Source organism: Neolamprologus multifasciatus, chromosome 12 (assembly GCF_963576455.1).
Source record: "Neolamprologus multifasciatus chromosome 12, fNeoMul1.2, whole genome shotgun sequence".
Lineage (NCBI taxonomy): Eukaryota > Metazoa > Chordata > Actinopteri > Cichliformes > Cichlidae > Neolamprologus > Neolamprologus multifasciatus.
Window position 1 is genome coordinate 12,033,582 of NC_140450.1, and position 16,742 is coordinate 12,050,323.

The following is a 16,742-nucleotide window of genomic DNA, read 5'->3' on the forward strand; positions in this document are numbered from 1 at the left end:
GCATTAGTTAAACTGAGGTTTTACCATCATGTCTTACAGGTACCGTCACTAAGGGCTGCCAGTTCACTAGCTTGTGTGCCAGTCCTATAAGCTGCTGTGAAGGGAACTTGTGCAACAGTGCTATACCAACTGGTCCCAGTGTTATGCTCCTGCTGGTGTCTTCAGCCATAATCACCATCTTCCTCTGAAGCTCTGGAACAACTGCATCTTAATCATGTTTTACTTTGTTCTTAACCAAAAACTACAATCCAGGAATAATTAACAATGTAAAAGATTTTAGTTGGATATATTTTCAATAAAATCAGAATAATGCTTTGATCGCTGAATTGTTTAATTACTTGTGTTCTGCAATTTGTATCACTAAAAAACAGATTTGTTATCAGCTGTAAATTAAACAAACAAAACAGGACAGAAGAAAATGTGAACGTTTTATATTGTATATATATATAATTATATGTGGCTGGTTGATAAGGATGGACAAAGCTCACTTTAAGGTTTTCAAACTCCGTAATGCTTTGGACAAAGTTGCCATTTTTGAAGTTTTACCACAGTTGATTTTAAATCAGTCAATATGTGTCTGAAGTGCAGGCATCCAGCTTTCTCTGAAGGAGGTAGGACTATCATTGTCAAAGTCGAGGTATTTGATAGTCAAGAGAAACCTTCGTGAATACAGTATATATACTGAGAATAGATAGAAGCAGCAGGATGAATTCTGAAGTGTGCAGTGCTGCACTCAGATTCAGGCAAGTTCTCTGAATGCTTCATCCAAGTATTAAAAAGTATGCCTGTTCGTCCAGTTAAATTTTAAAAGTATTACATGTGGAATATGTGCATCAAGAGTATAAAGACTTTGCTTCACCCAGGCTTTATAGAGGAATGTCTCTACACCAGGCAGAAACGTTAGAATGCCTCGAGGTACTTATGTGGGCAGTCAATGCATCTACATTTGTCACATTTCACCTCTAAAATAAGGGTTTTAAACTCTTGCAGATTTTTCTGAAAGACTGTCTACAGTCTCTCTCCTGAGACTCTCTGATGAGTCTCTCTCCTCACCCGAAAGCCAAAACTCCAAAACACAGAGTTAACAATGTGGTTTATGCTGTACAGTGCAGCGAGGAATGCCCAGACCTCTACATTGGAGAGACCAAACAGCCACTTCACAAGCGCATGGCACAACACAGAAGACTCAGCTGTTCATCTGCATCTTAAGGATAAAGGACACTCTTTCGAGGATGCCAATGTTCACATTTTGGACAGAGAGGACAGATGGTTTGAAAGAGGAGTGAAAGAAGCCATCTATGTCCACTGTGAGCGACCATCTTTGAACAGAGGCGGTGGTTTACGACACCAACTGTCTGCCATCTATAATCCAGTTTTGAGTTCCCTCCCCAGACGCCTTAACGCCCACTCACATCCTGGGCCATCTGACCTCAGGAATTCGCATGATAAGGTGGGGCCAGGTTTCACAATGAGCTCACCTGAAACCCTGGCTGATTGGGACCCACACCCAGTTTCACACCTTGGCTCAGGCGATTAGAGGATCATCAGGGGGTCATTTTGTCCCTCTGCGGGGGGATACTCACACTAGGTTCAAATCTGGGACTCCCCACCATTTGACCTTAGAACTGAAGAAGCTTCTCAGATGACAGGTGAAATGTCTTCAAGCAACTTAAAGAAGTCCAGACCAGAGGCGGAGGCAGACATATGATACACCCGGGGCTTAGCCCTAAGGATAGTATACATGTGGAATGGGGGCTCTGTTTTGAGTTTTGTTAAAAAAAGAATGACTTCAAATAGGGAAAAATATATATCACATATGCAGGACACCTTAAACTAGTTTTTTAATTAAGCAGCAAGGCAGAACAAAGTCAGGGCTGTATCAAGACACGCGGACTAAACCCCAATTCAACCAGACCCAGAACTGATCCGGAATTAAAACAGGTCTACAACAGTTCAAAATCAGGACTACTTAGGACTTAACCAAGACAGAACAAGAATCAGAACACTCAAAATCATCATAGACCTGCACTACACTTATTTTTTAATTCTACACTATTTAGATTGAGAAAAGTTTATATAATTATTTAGCCTTGTTGTGCAAACAAGCCTACATAACTTAATAAATATAGAATTTGAAAAATAACAAACCTAAAAAGAAACACTAGATACGACAAACGTGAGTACCTATGATACGGTGATACTTTTGGTAAACAACGATTTGACTAACATGTCTGTCTCACCCGCTCTTGTTCCATCTCTGTGCTGTCCTCATTCTCTCTCTCCCTCTTTGTTCCTCTCTCTCCCTCTTTGTGCTGACAATCAATCAAGCCAACATCATCAAATATACAGTTGAAGCCAGATATTTACACACTCTTCAGATAAAAACACAAACACTTTTTTAATTGTAACATCAAATCAGACTAAATGTTTATTTTTTTAGGTTGATGGATATTAAAAACATATTTGTTAACTTTAAGAGTAAAGAGAGAAACTATCTGTATTTCTTAATTGTAAATGGCACCAAATTGTATTCAAAATTGAGCCACACACATTGTTTTCCTGGTGTTTTGGTTGACATCTCGCAGTTTGTCACTCCCGTTAAACTGTGCTGTCTATGAAGGGGTATGTTGTTCGTGTGAACTGACCATGTGAGATCCTCCGCCAGATGTACAGGTAGGAAACGGAAGTTGTTCACTCTTTCCACAGCAGCGCCATTGATGGTGATCGGGGTATGTGCTTTACAACACCTCTAGAAGTCCACTATCATCTCTTCTGTTTTTGTGACATTGAGGGTTAGATGGTTCTCTTAGCAATAATGTTTAAAAGCACTGAGATCCTCCTTCACAATGAAATAAGAGATACCAGTGGCCATGCAGTCGTAGGTGTAGAGTGAGGACAGGAGAGACCTCAGTATACACCCCTCACGTAACACCACGCTGCCATCTGCAAAGGCTGCGTAACGTCACACCAGTGACATCGGATACACAGGTCACACCTCGCTGCGGTCATACCTGTCACACTGCGCTGCGTGACGTAACACTGTGCTGTCTATGAAGGTGTATGCTGTTTGTGTGAACTTACCATGTGAGAAACTGCGCCAGATGTAAACCTAGGAAACGGAAGCTGTTCCCTCTTTACACAGTAGTGCCGTTGATGGTGATTGGGGTATGTGCTCTTCTACACCTCCAGAAGTCCACTGTCATTTCTTCTGGTTTTGTAATATTGAGGGTGAGTTGTAGTCTTAGCACTGGAGTAAAAAGGCACTGACATCCTCCTTGTAAACTGTCACTCACCATTGCTGTGTCATCTGCAAACTTGAGAATGAAATTGTAGATTCTAGTGGCCGTGCAGGCGTAGGTGTAGAGTGAGGACAGGAGAGAGTTCAGTATACGCCCAGTTCACACTGCGCTGCCGTCATACCCGTCACAACACTTGCACCTTGCTGCTGTCTGCGAAGGTTATATGACGTCACATCAGTCACACAGATTAGAAACGCGCTGCCGTCACACCCGTCACACTGCCCGTCACACCTGTCACACCGTGCTGCCTGCGCGTTTTAACTGGCAGCGCGGTTTAACGGGTATCACAGTTTCACGGGTAGTGTGTTTTCATAGGCAGCGCGGTTTTACGGGTAGCGTGTTTTCACGCGCAGCGCGGTTTCACGGGCAGCGCGGTTTCACGGGTAGCGCGGTTTCATGGGCAGCGCGGTTTAATGGGCAGCGCGGTTTCATGGGCAGCGCGGTTTCACGGGTACCACAGTGTCATGGGTAGCACGGTTTGTCACTCCCGTCAAACTGTGCTGTGTATGAAGGGGTATGTTGTTCGTGTGAACTGACCATGTGAGATCCTCCGCCAGATGTACAGCTAGGAAACGGAAGCTGTTCAATCTTTCCACAGAAGCGCCGTTGATGGTGTTCGGGGTTATGCTTTACTACACCTCTAGAAGTCCACTATCATCTCTTCTGTTTTTGTGACATTGAGGGTGAGATGGTACACCCCTGACATAACACCGCACTGCCGTCTGCTAAGGCTGAATGACTTAACACCGCGCCGCCTTCTGTGAAGGCTGCGTGACTTCGCACCGGTCACACCGCACTGCCGTCACATCCGTCATACCACTCAGCGTGACGTAACAAGGTGCTGCTGTCTGCGAAGGTTGAATGACGTCACATCGGTCATACAGATTAGAAACACCCTGCCGTCACACCCGACACACTGTCCGTCACACCCAATCACACCGTGCTGCCTGCGCGGTTTGACTGGCAGCGCGGTTTAAGGGAGAACAGACGCTTTTTGAGGAAAACAATTTTCTAGTGCTTGTGTTCACAATCTACATACAACATACAACTTTGACTCGTGCTTCGCTCGAGGCATGTTGGCATATGACAGGAGGGGCAAACAGTTGCTACCTTCCTGTCTTAGTTCCCATAGCAAAGGTAACACCTTTTTCAAGTAGGTGTTGGACAGTCACATCAGCCGGTGGGGTTTTCCTCACTCTTAGAAGTCTCATTGCTGCTCAGTTTGGGGCTTTCACTGTAGTATAAGCTCTCTCTTTTACGTGTAGCATAAGGACCGCCACTGGGTACAGGGCATTGAAGATGATAACAGTGGGTGGATTACATTCTTAAACATAGTTACAGCGCTTTCAGAAAGACATCTACTGTGATAAAGTCTACTCTCCACTGCTGTGTAATCAATTATTGTAAATGTAAATGTTATGAGGAAATGTTTAGACAGGAGAGGGTTTTCAGGAAACACTGTTAAATGTTCAGTTTCTATGCCATATGTTAAAACAAGATCTAGAGTGTGATTAAAGTGGTGGGTGGGTTCTTTTACATTTTGAGAGAAACCAATTGAGTCTAATAACAGATTAAATGCCATGTTGAGGCTGTCATTTTTAGCATCTACATGGATGTTAAAATCACCCACAATAATTATTTTATCTGAGCTGAGCACTAAATCAGATAAAAAGTCTGAGAAATCAGACCGAAACTCTGTGTAAGGCCCAGGTGGACGATAGATGATAACAAGTAAGACTGGTTTCTGAGTTTTACAGCTGGGGTGGACAAGGCTCAGCATCAGGCTTTCAAATGAATTAGAAGTCTGTCTTGGTCTTTGGTTGATTAATAGGCTGGTGTGAAAAATTACTGCCACTGATGCTGCCGCTGATACTGTATTGTTCTTTCTTTGTGATTGTTTATGTTTAAGTTGTTTGTTGCTGGTTTTTAGTTTGTTTTTTGTCTTTTTGGGAGCTGACACAGTCTCTATTGAGGTGGGTTTTTTGGGGGGGTAGCAGGAGGAGAGACGCTGCAGAGAGGCGTGTAAGACTGCAACTCTACTTCCTGGTCCCAACTCTGGATAGTCATATTTTGGGGGGTTTAATAAATTTGTCCATATTTCTAGAAATGAGAGCTGCTCCATCCAAAGTGGGATGGATGCCGTCTCTCCTAACAAGACCAGGTTTCCTCCAGAAGGTTTGCCAATTATCTATGAAGCCCACATCGTTTCTGGGACACCACTCAGACAGCCAGCAATTTAAGGAGAACATGCGGCTTAACATGTCACTCCTGGACTGATTGGGGAAGGGACCAGAGAAAACTACAGAGTCCGAAAGACTCTGTAGTATCTATACGAATAAAAGAAAGAATAAAAGGAAATTAGTGTGTTTTTATATACATGCTTCATTCTAACTCCTCACAAAATGCAAAATGTTTTGGCAAAGTTGCACACCGATTCAATATTGATTTTAGTGACCTCCGATTGGCGTAACCGGGTGTCATTACTGCAATTATAATTGAATTATAATTTTACTAAATTTACGTTTACCCTTAGCCAGTAGTTTTAAATTTCCCTCAATGTCGCCTGCTCTGGCCCCTGGAAGACAATTGACTATGGTTGCCGGTGTCTCTAGCTTCACATGTCTGAGAACAGAATCACCAGTTACCAGAGTTTGACCCCCGGCGGGTGTGTCGCCGAGTGGGGAAAAACGGTTAGACACATGAACAGGTTGGTGGTGTACCTGGGGCTTCTGTTTAAGACTATTCTTCCTCCTCACCGTCACCCAGCCGCCCTCTTTCCCCAGCTGCTTGGGGTCTGCCGGGGAACAGCGTATAGGGGCCTGGCTAGCTACGGGTGAATGAAGGGTGCGAAGCAGAGTCTCCAATTCAGTAATCCTGGCCTCCAGAGCTGCAAATATGCTACATTTGTTACAAGTATCATTACTACTAAAGGAGGCCGAGGAGTAACTAAACATCTGACACAATGAGCAGAAAAGTGCAGGAGGGACAGGTGAAGAGGCCATGGTGCTAGCGAGTCAGCTACAATCTAAGCTAGGCTAGCGAAACAATAAAGACACAATGAGTGAATACTTTGGCTATAAATTAGGGAGTGACTACGATGACCTGGATGACTTAGTACCTTCACAGACACAGAGTTGAAAATGATAAACTAACTGTGAAATATTTATTTTGAAGCTTTACATTTGCTGTGCTTGTGATTTCACTCACTGAAGAACAAAATAGTTGTATGGATTCACCCCACACATTTCCCTCACTGGGTCTACTGACTGCAGGTGGGAAGCAGAGACGGAGCCAGACATTTGAAACACCCGGGGCTTAGCCCTAAAGGGTAGTATGCATGTGGGATTTTTTTTTCTTTTGGGGGGGGGGGGGGGGGGGGCGTGTAGAAATGACTGAAAGATTAATAGGCTCTGTTTTGAGTTTTGTTCAAAAAAGAATGATTTCATATAGGAAAAAAAATATATCACATATGCAGGACACCTTAAGCTAGGTTTTTAATTAAGCAGCAAGGCAGAACAAAATCAGGGCTGTATCAAGACACAGGGACTAAACCCCAATTCAACCAGACCAAGAACTGATCCGGAATTAAAACAGGACTACAACAGTTCAAAATCAGGACTACTGTGGACTTAACCAAGACAGAACAAGAATCAGAACTAGATGATAGTAGCACTAAAAATCATCATAGACCTGCACTATACTTATTTTTTAATTCTACCAAAGAACACCATTTAGATTGAGAAAAGTTTATATAATTATTTAGCCTTGTTGTGCAAACAAGCCTGCATAACTTAATAAATATAGAATTTGAAAAATAACAAACCTAAAAAGAAACACTAGGTACGAGAAACATGAGTACCTATGACACGGTGATACTTTTGGTAAACAACCATTTGACTAACATATGTGTCTCACCTGCTCTTGTTCCATCTCTGTGCTGTCCTCATTCTCTCTCTCCCTCTTTGTTCCTCTCTCTCCCTCTTTGTGCTGACAATTATCAAATATACAGTTGAAACCAGATATTTACATACTCTTCAGATAAAAACACTTTTTTAATTGTAACATCAAATCAGACTAAATGTTTAATTTTTTTTAGATTGATAAATCTAAAAACATAAAAACATAGTTGTTAACTTTAAGAGTAAAGAGAGAAACTATCTGTATTTCTTAATTGCAAATGGCACCAAATTGTATATAAAATTGAGCCACATTTATGGAGCTCCACAATTCTTTTCCAGGAGTTTTGGTTGACATCTCTTGATTTTCCCATGTTAAAGAAACAGGCTCTGTGTTTTGCCTTATATGCATCCACAGGTGTGCCACCAATTTACTCACATGGACTCTACGAACCTATCAGAAGCTTCTTCAGCTCAGAATGGAAACGTCTGGAGTTTTCTTATTAATTAACAATAAACTTAGTGTATATGTACTCCTAAATTTGATGAAAGTGATAAAAAAAAAAATAGACAGCTCTGTCTCTCTTTATTCTGACATTTAACTAATTCAAAAGATATTTCAATATTTATTTAACCAAAACAAAACAAGTTTACTCTAAATTGATGTTGTACAGTAAAAAAATGTTCTTGTGTTTTCCATAAAGTGTATGTAAATATCTGGTTTCAACTGTGAATATACTGATGTGTATTGAAATTCCTCTTGTTTTGCATAGAAATATACTGAACAACATACAAAGCATAATATATAAAATACTACCAGAGTTTTTCCTTTGAAAGAAGCCCCTTATGTCCATTCTTGTATATCAGTAAATTACTGAAACCGATTTATTTAGCCGTGGAGGGTAACAACTGAAAATATGAAATAAACACACATGTAAGCTAAGACTCTCTAAAGAAACAGCATTGTTGTTGTTCGGCTTTTCATGTCGCCATTTGTTGATTCACTTGAAGAGCAAGTAACGTAATATGGGACAAGTGATCAGTTTGACATCAATCTTTCGTGATACACCATAATGTTTACATTATTTGTACAGTACGAATGATTTGCTTTGGTACCTGCTCAAACTTCAGTTCTCCTCTGTCTGCCTGGCTGCGCTTCTCTAACAGCGCACTCGCAGGCAGCAGCTGCCCCGCCCCGCTTAGTGTTGAGCCCCGCTGAGCTCGGATCATACCAATATTAGGGGGGATTTACGCACAGTCGTAAATTCCCACAGTGTGCACTATGTGCTTCGAATATTGTGTGTAGTTTTTGTTTTATACAGTTGTCAGCCAGGCATCTAACTATGAAAAAATTACACTCCAAAAGACCCCGGGCTTCTGAAAAAACAACCCAGGCTTAAGCCCAGTAAGCCACCCCCCCGCTCCGCCACTGGTCCAGACGCTTTTCTTTGCAAGCTCCTTTGACTACGATGACCTGGATGACTAAGAACCTTCACAGACATATAAAATGAAACAAAAACTGTCACTGCTATTTTTATCTGTCACTTAGAGAAGTTCAGACTTTGAGGAATTCAAATTATGTGTTGCTTGAATGCAATGTTTTTCTTAAAGCAAATGAAAATGCAAACAGAAAATATATTTGCATGTTTATTTCAGTAGTTTGAACTTGGGATTGAGAAGAAGGCAGGATTTATTTTGTTTATTTCATTTTACTTAAGCAAAGAAGGAATCAAAGTAGGAGTGGAGAAAAGGGTGAATTTTAGGTCAGTAAGAGGAACTCGACATGAGAAAGTCACCACTTAAATATTTCCTAAACACGAAGCTTCAAATAACAGTTTTTAGCTTAATTTTTAATATAAAGTTGATCTGATTCCAGTTGAAGTTTCAAGCATCTTGTTTCCAGCTTTATTTATGTATTTGAAGCTTAAAAGGTGAACTCTACCTCAACTTCAGTTGTAAAAGAAATGCATTTAAATAGAAACGTGTAACAAAAATTGTAACTTTAGAGTTGATAGCTACTCATAAGATTTATGGTGTCATTTTCCAACACTATGCAATTCTTCTAAATTGAGGGGACATATTTTCCTTAGGGATTATTCATTTTTTCTGATTCTCTGTATCAGTACCTAACAATACTTAACAGTTCCTTATAATACTTGAAATGCAAATGCAGTTGATCAAGAGTTTAACAACTGCAGATTTAAGGGAAAGGAGAAACAAAATTGAAGTGTTAATATAAAAGTCTTAAGTGTTAGTATTTGTTCATTAGTGAATAGCTTCAAGTATTTTACAGGAAAGAAAGGATGTATAAATTTCATTGGAGCGGAAATGAGGATCAGCACGTCCAAATCTGAGGCCATGGTTCTCAGCCGGAAAAGGGTGGAGTGCCCACTCCGGGTCGGGGATGAGTTCCTGCCCCAAGTGGAGGAGTTCAAGTATCTCGGGGTCTTGTTCGCGAGTGATGGGAGAAGGGAGCCGGAGATCGACAGACGGATTGGTGCTGCGGCTGCAGTGATGCGGACACTGCACCGGTCCATCGTGGTGAAGAGGGAGCTAAGTGTAAAAGTGAAGCTCTCAATTTACCGGTCGATCTACGTCCCTACCCTCACCTATGGCCACGAGCTGTGGGTAGTGACCGAAAGAACAAGATCGCGGATACAAGCGGCGGAAATGAGCTTCCTCCGAAGGGTGGCTGGCCTCTCCCTTAGAGATAGGGTGAGAAGTTCGGCCACCTGGGAGGGGCTCAGAGTAGAGCCGCTGCTGCTCCACATCGAAAGGAGCCAGCTGAGGTGGTTCGGGCACATGACAAGGATGCCCCCTGGGCGCCTCCTGGCTGAGGTGTTCCGGGCATGTCCCACCGGGAGGAAGCCCCGGGGCAGACCCGGGACACGCTGGAGAGATTATATCTCTTGGCTGGCCTGGGAACGCCTTGGTGTTCCCCCGGATAAGCTGGATGAGGTGGCTGGGGAGAGGGAGGTCTGGGCTTCTCTGCTTAGGCTGCTGCCCCCCCAACCCGGCCCCAGATAAAGCGGATGAAGATGGATGGATGGATGATTTAAAGTATTTGGCAAGAATCTGATGCATAACCTTAGTTCTTGTCTTCCCTTCCATAAATTGATAGTCTGACAGTGCTGACATTTAACAGGGTGTGGTTATTTGGGCACTTGCTAGGAGGCTCTTTGAAGAGATGCAAATGCTCAGGTTCTGAAAAGAAATTAGGAAGTTGAGCTAAAAAAGAAAGGCTCAGCCCTCGGAAGTATAGGAATCGAGAATCTGTTCTTGTGGAGAATGCATAAACTTCACACTTATGCTACTGTCCTGTTTTAAAGTTTCCATAAATCAGTTTTTGAAATGTAAAACAATATTGGGTTATCTCAAAAGGGGTATCTAGATATAAGTTTTTATTTATTGTTATTAAATTATATAAGGAAGCTTTCCTGTCCTTTGGCTATGACTCACAGTGACAGTGAGGGGGGTGGTTATATGGATCACTTGGTAGGAGGCTCTTTGAAGAGATACAAAAGCTCAGGTTCGGAAAGCAAACACGAAAGTTGAGCTGAGAAAGAAAAGATTAGCAGCAGCATTTTCTCTCACGAGACTGATCAGCAATTTGAGTTCATGATGCAGCTTTATGCAGCTCTGATCCTGAGTGTGACTCTGTCTGCAGGTAAGACAAAATAAGATAAGATAAGATAAGTTTTATTAGTCCCACATGTGTGAAATTTGTTTTGTCACAGCAGGAAGTGGACAGGGCAAACATTATATAGCAAAAATTAGAATACAATAAGAATAAAATACTGTACACAACTGTACAGAATAGAATAAAATAAAATACTATATACAGTAGAATAAATAGAATAAAATATACAATAGGATTAGATGTGTACTGATGTTTAAAGGTAAAAAGTTAAAGAAATTGTTTAACAGTTCAATAATGTGTTTTATAACCAGCTGGTAAGGAAACTGAAATGAACACTTTATATATTTTTTGTTTAATAATTGAAACTTAAGGTAAAAAAAAAAACAACTGTTTGTGGTTTTAAAGATATGTAGAATACAGCAGACTTTAAAGGAGTCATTTCTTGGTAAATATTGGGGCATAGAAAACAGGCTTAAAAATACAAACATATTTACTTATTTTGTGGTCAGTATAGGAATATTTTACAGACTGAGAAGACTTCTTAAGATTTCACTTCTTATATATGACCCAATTTCTGGCAACTCTCTCAAAGGGCATAAAAACTCTCAATAATTTCTAATGTGTGTGAAATTGTGTTTTTATTTCTATAGTATGTGGATTAAGATGCTACACATGCACAGCTGCCGATCCTAAATCCTGCACAGACACCAAAACTTGTGCTTTCGCCTTCGACCGTTGTTACTCTCTCAAAGTAGTAGGTGAGATGTTATCACATATCACAAGCTCTATCTAAAACTAAATGCTGAATGTCTGCTGGCTCTTGGTCACATCATGCTTTGTAAAGTTTCTGTCTGAGAATTTTCCACTCATGTCTTACAGGTCTTACTGTAGTTACAAAGGGCTGCCAAACCAGTGGATTATGTGTTGGGCCTATGTCTTGCTGTGAAGGGGACCTGTGTAACAGCACTATTCCAATTGGTCCCAGTGCCATCCTGCTGCTGGTATCTTCAGCCATCCTCAATTTTTTTTTCTGAGGCTGTGGAATGATGTTGTTTCCTTGCTGCACTGTTTTCTGACTCTATTTTGTATCAGTAGTGTCATGGTCCTGGGTCGTGTGACCCAGTGTTGAGGAGTTTTATGTATCTTTTGTATTCATTTATGCTTTAGCTTAGTTCGTCTAGTTAATTTCTAGGGTGCTCTTTAGCCCTTTGTTTCTTAGTTGTTTATGTCATCCCCCTGTACTCAGTCTCCCTGGTTCGTGCGTATACCTGTCATGCGTCATGTCTGTGGGTTTATGTTTAGTTCATGTCATGTCTAATCTCCATGTTTCCTGTTTTACTTTGAAAGTCTGTATTCAATGTCAGTGTGTTTAGTTTCACTTCTCCTGTCCTGTCTTTAGGTTCATGTGTGTCAGCAGTGCTCCCATGTGTGGCCACTTCCCCTGATCATCCCTCATGTGTATTTAGTCTCTGTGTTTCATCCCTTCATGTCCTCATGGCCAGGCTTTACAGTCATCATCATGGTCCTCTGAGTCTTCTTAGTTTATCAGTATCTGTTTCCCAGTTTAGTTAAGTTCAGTTTAGTCACTGTGTTTCTGCTTTGTGTGAGACCTGTCATCAGCCATAATAAAGGCTCGCTTTCAGTTGAAGTTTACTCCGGTCTACTCTCTTGTGATCGCACCTGGGTCCACCACACACACCACCGCACAGTCTGTCTCCTCAGATCGTGACAAGTAGGGAAGAAAACTTTGAAGTGCCTGAAATAAAACTGCCATTGCTATTTTTATCTGTCATTCAGGGAAGTTGTGGGTTTGACCTATCAAAATACTGTATTGGTGAATGTAATGTTTTCCTAAAGCAAATAAAAATACAGAAAATATGTTTGCATATTTTTTGAATACTCTGAACTGTGTTTGGGATTATGCCAAAATATTTTTGTTTATTTAATTTTACTACAGCCAATGAGGGCTCCGAGCAGAGGTAGTTTGCTCTGTAATGTAACCAGCTGGTTTTTAAAAAAAAAAGTAAAACTAATTTACAGAGTACTTCTTTTTTATACTTTAAGAGGAACTTAACACAAGGAAGTCCTGACTTCCTAAACATTGAAGGTTCAGATTTTTTGCTGTATTTATGTTATCTCTGATGTATTTTTTAAATAGTACACATTAAATAGAGCTGTTATAAACTGAAGATTCTCTGTTTCTTTGTTTACAATTTTATTTTCAATCATTTGAAACTTATAAGCTGAATCATCACTCTATTTGACAATTACAACTTGCCGTATAATTCTTCTAATTTTAGGGTGTAATCAGACAGTCAGTGACTCATTCAAGCTCTCTTTTTATTTTGTTTTTTTAATATAAAACTTACTGTTGCAGCCAGGAGCTATACAAATGTGCCCCCTTATACTGCCTTTAAGTCCCCAGCCCCCTTTTCTCCACTGAGCTATCTCTTCTGTCACTAGTTAGCTAACATAAACTACTGTAAGTCTATCAGCAGCAACACAAAAGAGTAGTTCCCTTACATAAGTTAATGAGTTAATGAGACTCAGATCAGAGCCTTCATATTAAACTCTAAGCAGTTTTCTTTTTTATGAGAACTTATACTGATATTAAACATATTTTTTAATACAATGAAAATTCTATTTTATTGTAAAAATAACTATGTTATAAAATAACATAAATGCTGAATGTCTGCTGGCTCTTAGTCACATCATGTTTTGCGACGTTTTCTGAGCATTTTCTCCTCATGTCTTACACATTTTAACGTAGCTTAACTGCCAAAATAGTGCAACATGTGTTGGCTCTATATCTTGCAGTGAAGGGGACCTGTGTAACAGCACTATTTCAACTGGTCCCAGTGCCATCTTGGGGCTGGTATCTTCAGCCATCCTCAAATTTCTTTTCTGAGGCTGTGGAATGATGTTGTTTCCCTGCTGCACTTCAAATTCTATTTTGTATCAGTAGAGCAGAAATAAACAACTTTGAAGTGCCTGATATGAAATAGGACTGTCCTTGTTATTTTCATGTATCATTCAGGGAAGTTCAGGGTTTGACCTATCCAAATACTGTATTGCGTGAATGTAATGTTTTCCAAAGCAAATAAACATGCAAACAGAACATATATTTGCATATGTTTTGAATACTCTGGACTGTGTTTGGGAATATGGCAGAATCTTTTGGTTTATTTAATTTTACCACAGTCAATGGGGGCTCAGAGCACAGGTAGGCTGCTGTGTGATGCATTTTAAACAAAATAAAAGGAAACAAACTTAAAGTACTTCTTTGTATACTTCAAAAGGAGCTCAACATTAGGGTAATCACCTCATAAATCTATCCTAAATGCAAGAGTCGGATAACAGTTTTTAGTTGTAGGTGTTTTATCTCTAAGACATGTCAGAGTGATGAATGCAAACACAAAATAAAAAAGTAGTAAGGGAGGAAATACTTGTTCACAGCACTGTATGCTTCATCCAGGAAATTAGTGGACTGAAGTAACCTGGGTAGAAATGCAGCACACCTGAACAGGTTGAGCTCAGACTGGCTGCCTGTCATTTAGCTGGGGTCTTCAGCCCTTGACTGTAACGTTGTCTGTGACGTGGACTATGCAACCATGAGTGGCAACGTTTATTTACAGCACTGATAATGTCATGTGTATCCACCAGTGGAAGCAGTGTGGAGCCCATTAATTTAAAGCCTCGCTAACTTTATAATTATACTAAGGCTGCAAAAATGTATTAAGTAGATCACAAAGAGTACAGCCAAATGTGAGCAGGTACAATGTAGCGTCCATCCTCCTGACTTTCTGGACTTTCCAAAATGAGAATAGGTAAGAAATCTCACTGTACATTAGTGTAGCACAGTATTGCCTGTGCACTGTTCTGTAGACTGTGAAAATACTGTGACGTATGTTTCAAATACTTGGAAAATGTATTCGTACTTTGTATTCCTACATAGTAGGCCTATTCACAGTATTTTACAGTACACTATTTGTATTGCAGAGCTGAAAGCTTATCAACACGAGGTGGTCGGGAATGTCTTCTGTCTTCTGAACAGGAGACTGAAATCATAGACATGGTTCTAGAAAATAACGCCATAACAGTACAGCAAATACAAAGAAAAGTAATAGAAGACAACAACATATTTCAAAATATTGATAGGGTCAGCTTAGAACACCGGACCATGTCTTGCATAGAAATAATCTGAAGATGAAGCAGCTCTACAGGGTGCCATTTGAATGCAATTCAAAAAGAGTCAAAAAAATTGCAATACAACTATGTGCAAGTAAGTCCCTTACAATCCCACAATTGATGCATACTCTCAACACTGTGTAAATTACAGTACTGTACAGTACACAATAGTGACCACTACAAGTCTGTATTGCTTATCATGTGTGTTTCAGAGTCCGTTAGTGGTTCACTGTCCAATCACACTTTTAGTTGTTTATCTCCCTCCCTATTCTCCATTCCTCAATCCCATTATAAGGAATCTTTTTCTGCCTGGAGATGGAAAGTGTATGACCGAAATCCACACACACATATACCCCTTCCCCAAGCTATGGAAGAGGCATGTGGAGATACTGCAGTTAATGCTGTTCATGGCCTGATTCGCCATGCTAGGCAACACTTGCCCTGCTGATCATGCTGATCTTGTGAAGTGGATGAGGTGCTGTTGCCAGACTGAAAGAGAAGAGAGGATGCAGCATAGTTGCTATTTGTTTTGTTTTGTTTTGACTGTAACTGTATTCAGTACATTCTACTGTTGTTTGTATATGTAGACCACGGTATGTGCAACTTTGTGTTGGTTGGGATGAACACTGTGTACATTGTTTTTGTGGGGAAAATACAGTAAAATATCTAGGGTAGATATCTAGGGTTTGGTTTCTTTGGGTGCGTGGATTGGATGGGTATTTGGGAATTTCTTGTCAATAGCACCTTTACTCTAGGCAGTTTTTTTTGTATATGAGCACTTATACTGATATTAAACATATTTTTAATACAATGAAAATTCTATTTTACTGTAAAAATAACTAAGTTATAAAATAACATAAATGCTGAATGTCTGCTGGCTCTTAGTCACATCATGTTTTGCGATGTTTTCTGAGCGTTTTCTCCTCATGTCTTACACATTTTAACGTAGCTTAACTGCCAAAACAGTGCAACATGTGTTGGCTCTATATCTTGCAGTGAAGGGGACCTGTGTAGCAGCACTATTTCAACTGGTCCCAGTGCCATCCTGGGGCTGGTATCTTCAGCCATCCTCAAATTTCTTTTCTGAGGCTGTGGAATGATGTTGTTTCCCTGCTGCACTTCAAATTCTATTTTTTATCAGTAGAGCAGAAATAAACAACTTTGAAGTGCCTGATATGAAATAGGACTGTCCTTGTTATTTTCATGTATCATTCAGGGAAGTTCAGGGTTTGACCTATCCAAATACTGTATTGCGTGAATGTAATGTTTTCCAAAGCAAATAAACATGCAAACAGAACATATATTTGCATATGTTTTGAATACTCTGGACTGTGTTTGGGAATATGGCAGAATTTTTTTTTGGTTTATTTAATTTTACCACAGTCAATGGGGGCTCAGAGCACAGGTAGGCTGCTGTGTGATGCATTTTAAACAAATAAAAGGAAACAAACTTCTTTGTATACTTCAAAAGGAGCTCAACATTAGGGAAATCCCCTCATAAATTTGTCCTAAATGCAAGAGTCGGATAACAGTTTTTAGTTGTAGGTGTTTTATCTCTAAGACATGTCAGAGTGATAAATGCAAACACAAAATAAATAAGTAGTAAGGGAGGAAATACTTGTTCACAGCACTGTATGCTTCATCCAGGAGATTAGTGGACTGAAGTAACCTGGGTAGAAATGCAGCACACCTGAACAGGTTGAGCTCAGACTGGCTGCC

General features: G+C 40.3%; 1 protein-coding gene across 1 annotated transcript; it reads left to right on the top strand.

The window, feature by feature from the left end:
* The first annotated feature begins 10,678 nt into the window (after window positions 1–10,678).
* On the top strand, window positions 10,679–16,324 carry LOC146506549 (uncharacterized). The gene is made up of 3 exons (XM_085179557.1): window positions 10,679–10,862; window positions 11,486–11,593; window positions 11,715–16,324. Exons 1-3 carry the CDS (start codon window positions 10,814–10,816, stop codon window positions 11,867–11,869), a joined length of 312 nt encoding a protein of 103 aa, XP_085035683.1. The 5' UTR covers window positions 10,679–10,813; the 3' UTR covers window positions 11,870–16,324.
* The last annotated feature ends 418 nt before the right edge of the window (window positions 16,325–16,742 follow it).

Excerpts from the sequence above, each read along its gene's own strand:
- LOC146506549 (XM_085179557.1), top strand. The coding sequence starts at position 10,814 with ATGATGCAGCTTTATGCAGCTCTGATCCTGAGTGTGACTCTGTCTGCA. Across the intron at positions 10,863-11,485 it reads GAGTGTGACTCTGTCTGCAG|TATGTGGATTAAGATGCTAC; the intron begins GTAAGACAAAAT and ends TTATTTCTATAG. Across the intron at positions 11,594-11,714 it reads TTACTCTCTCAAAGTAGTAG|GTCTTACTGTAGTTACAAAG; the intron begins GTGAGATGTTAT and ends CATGTCTTACAG.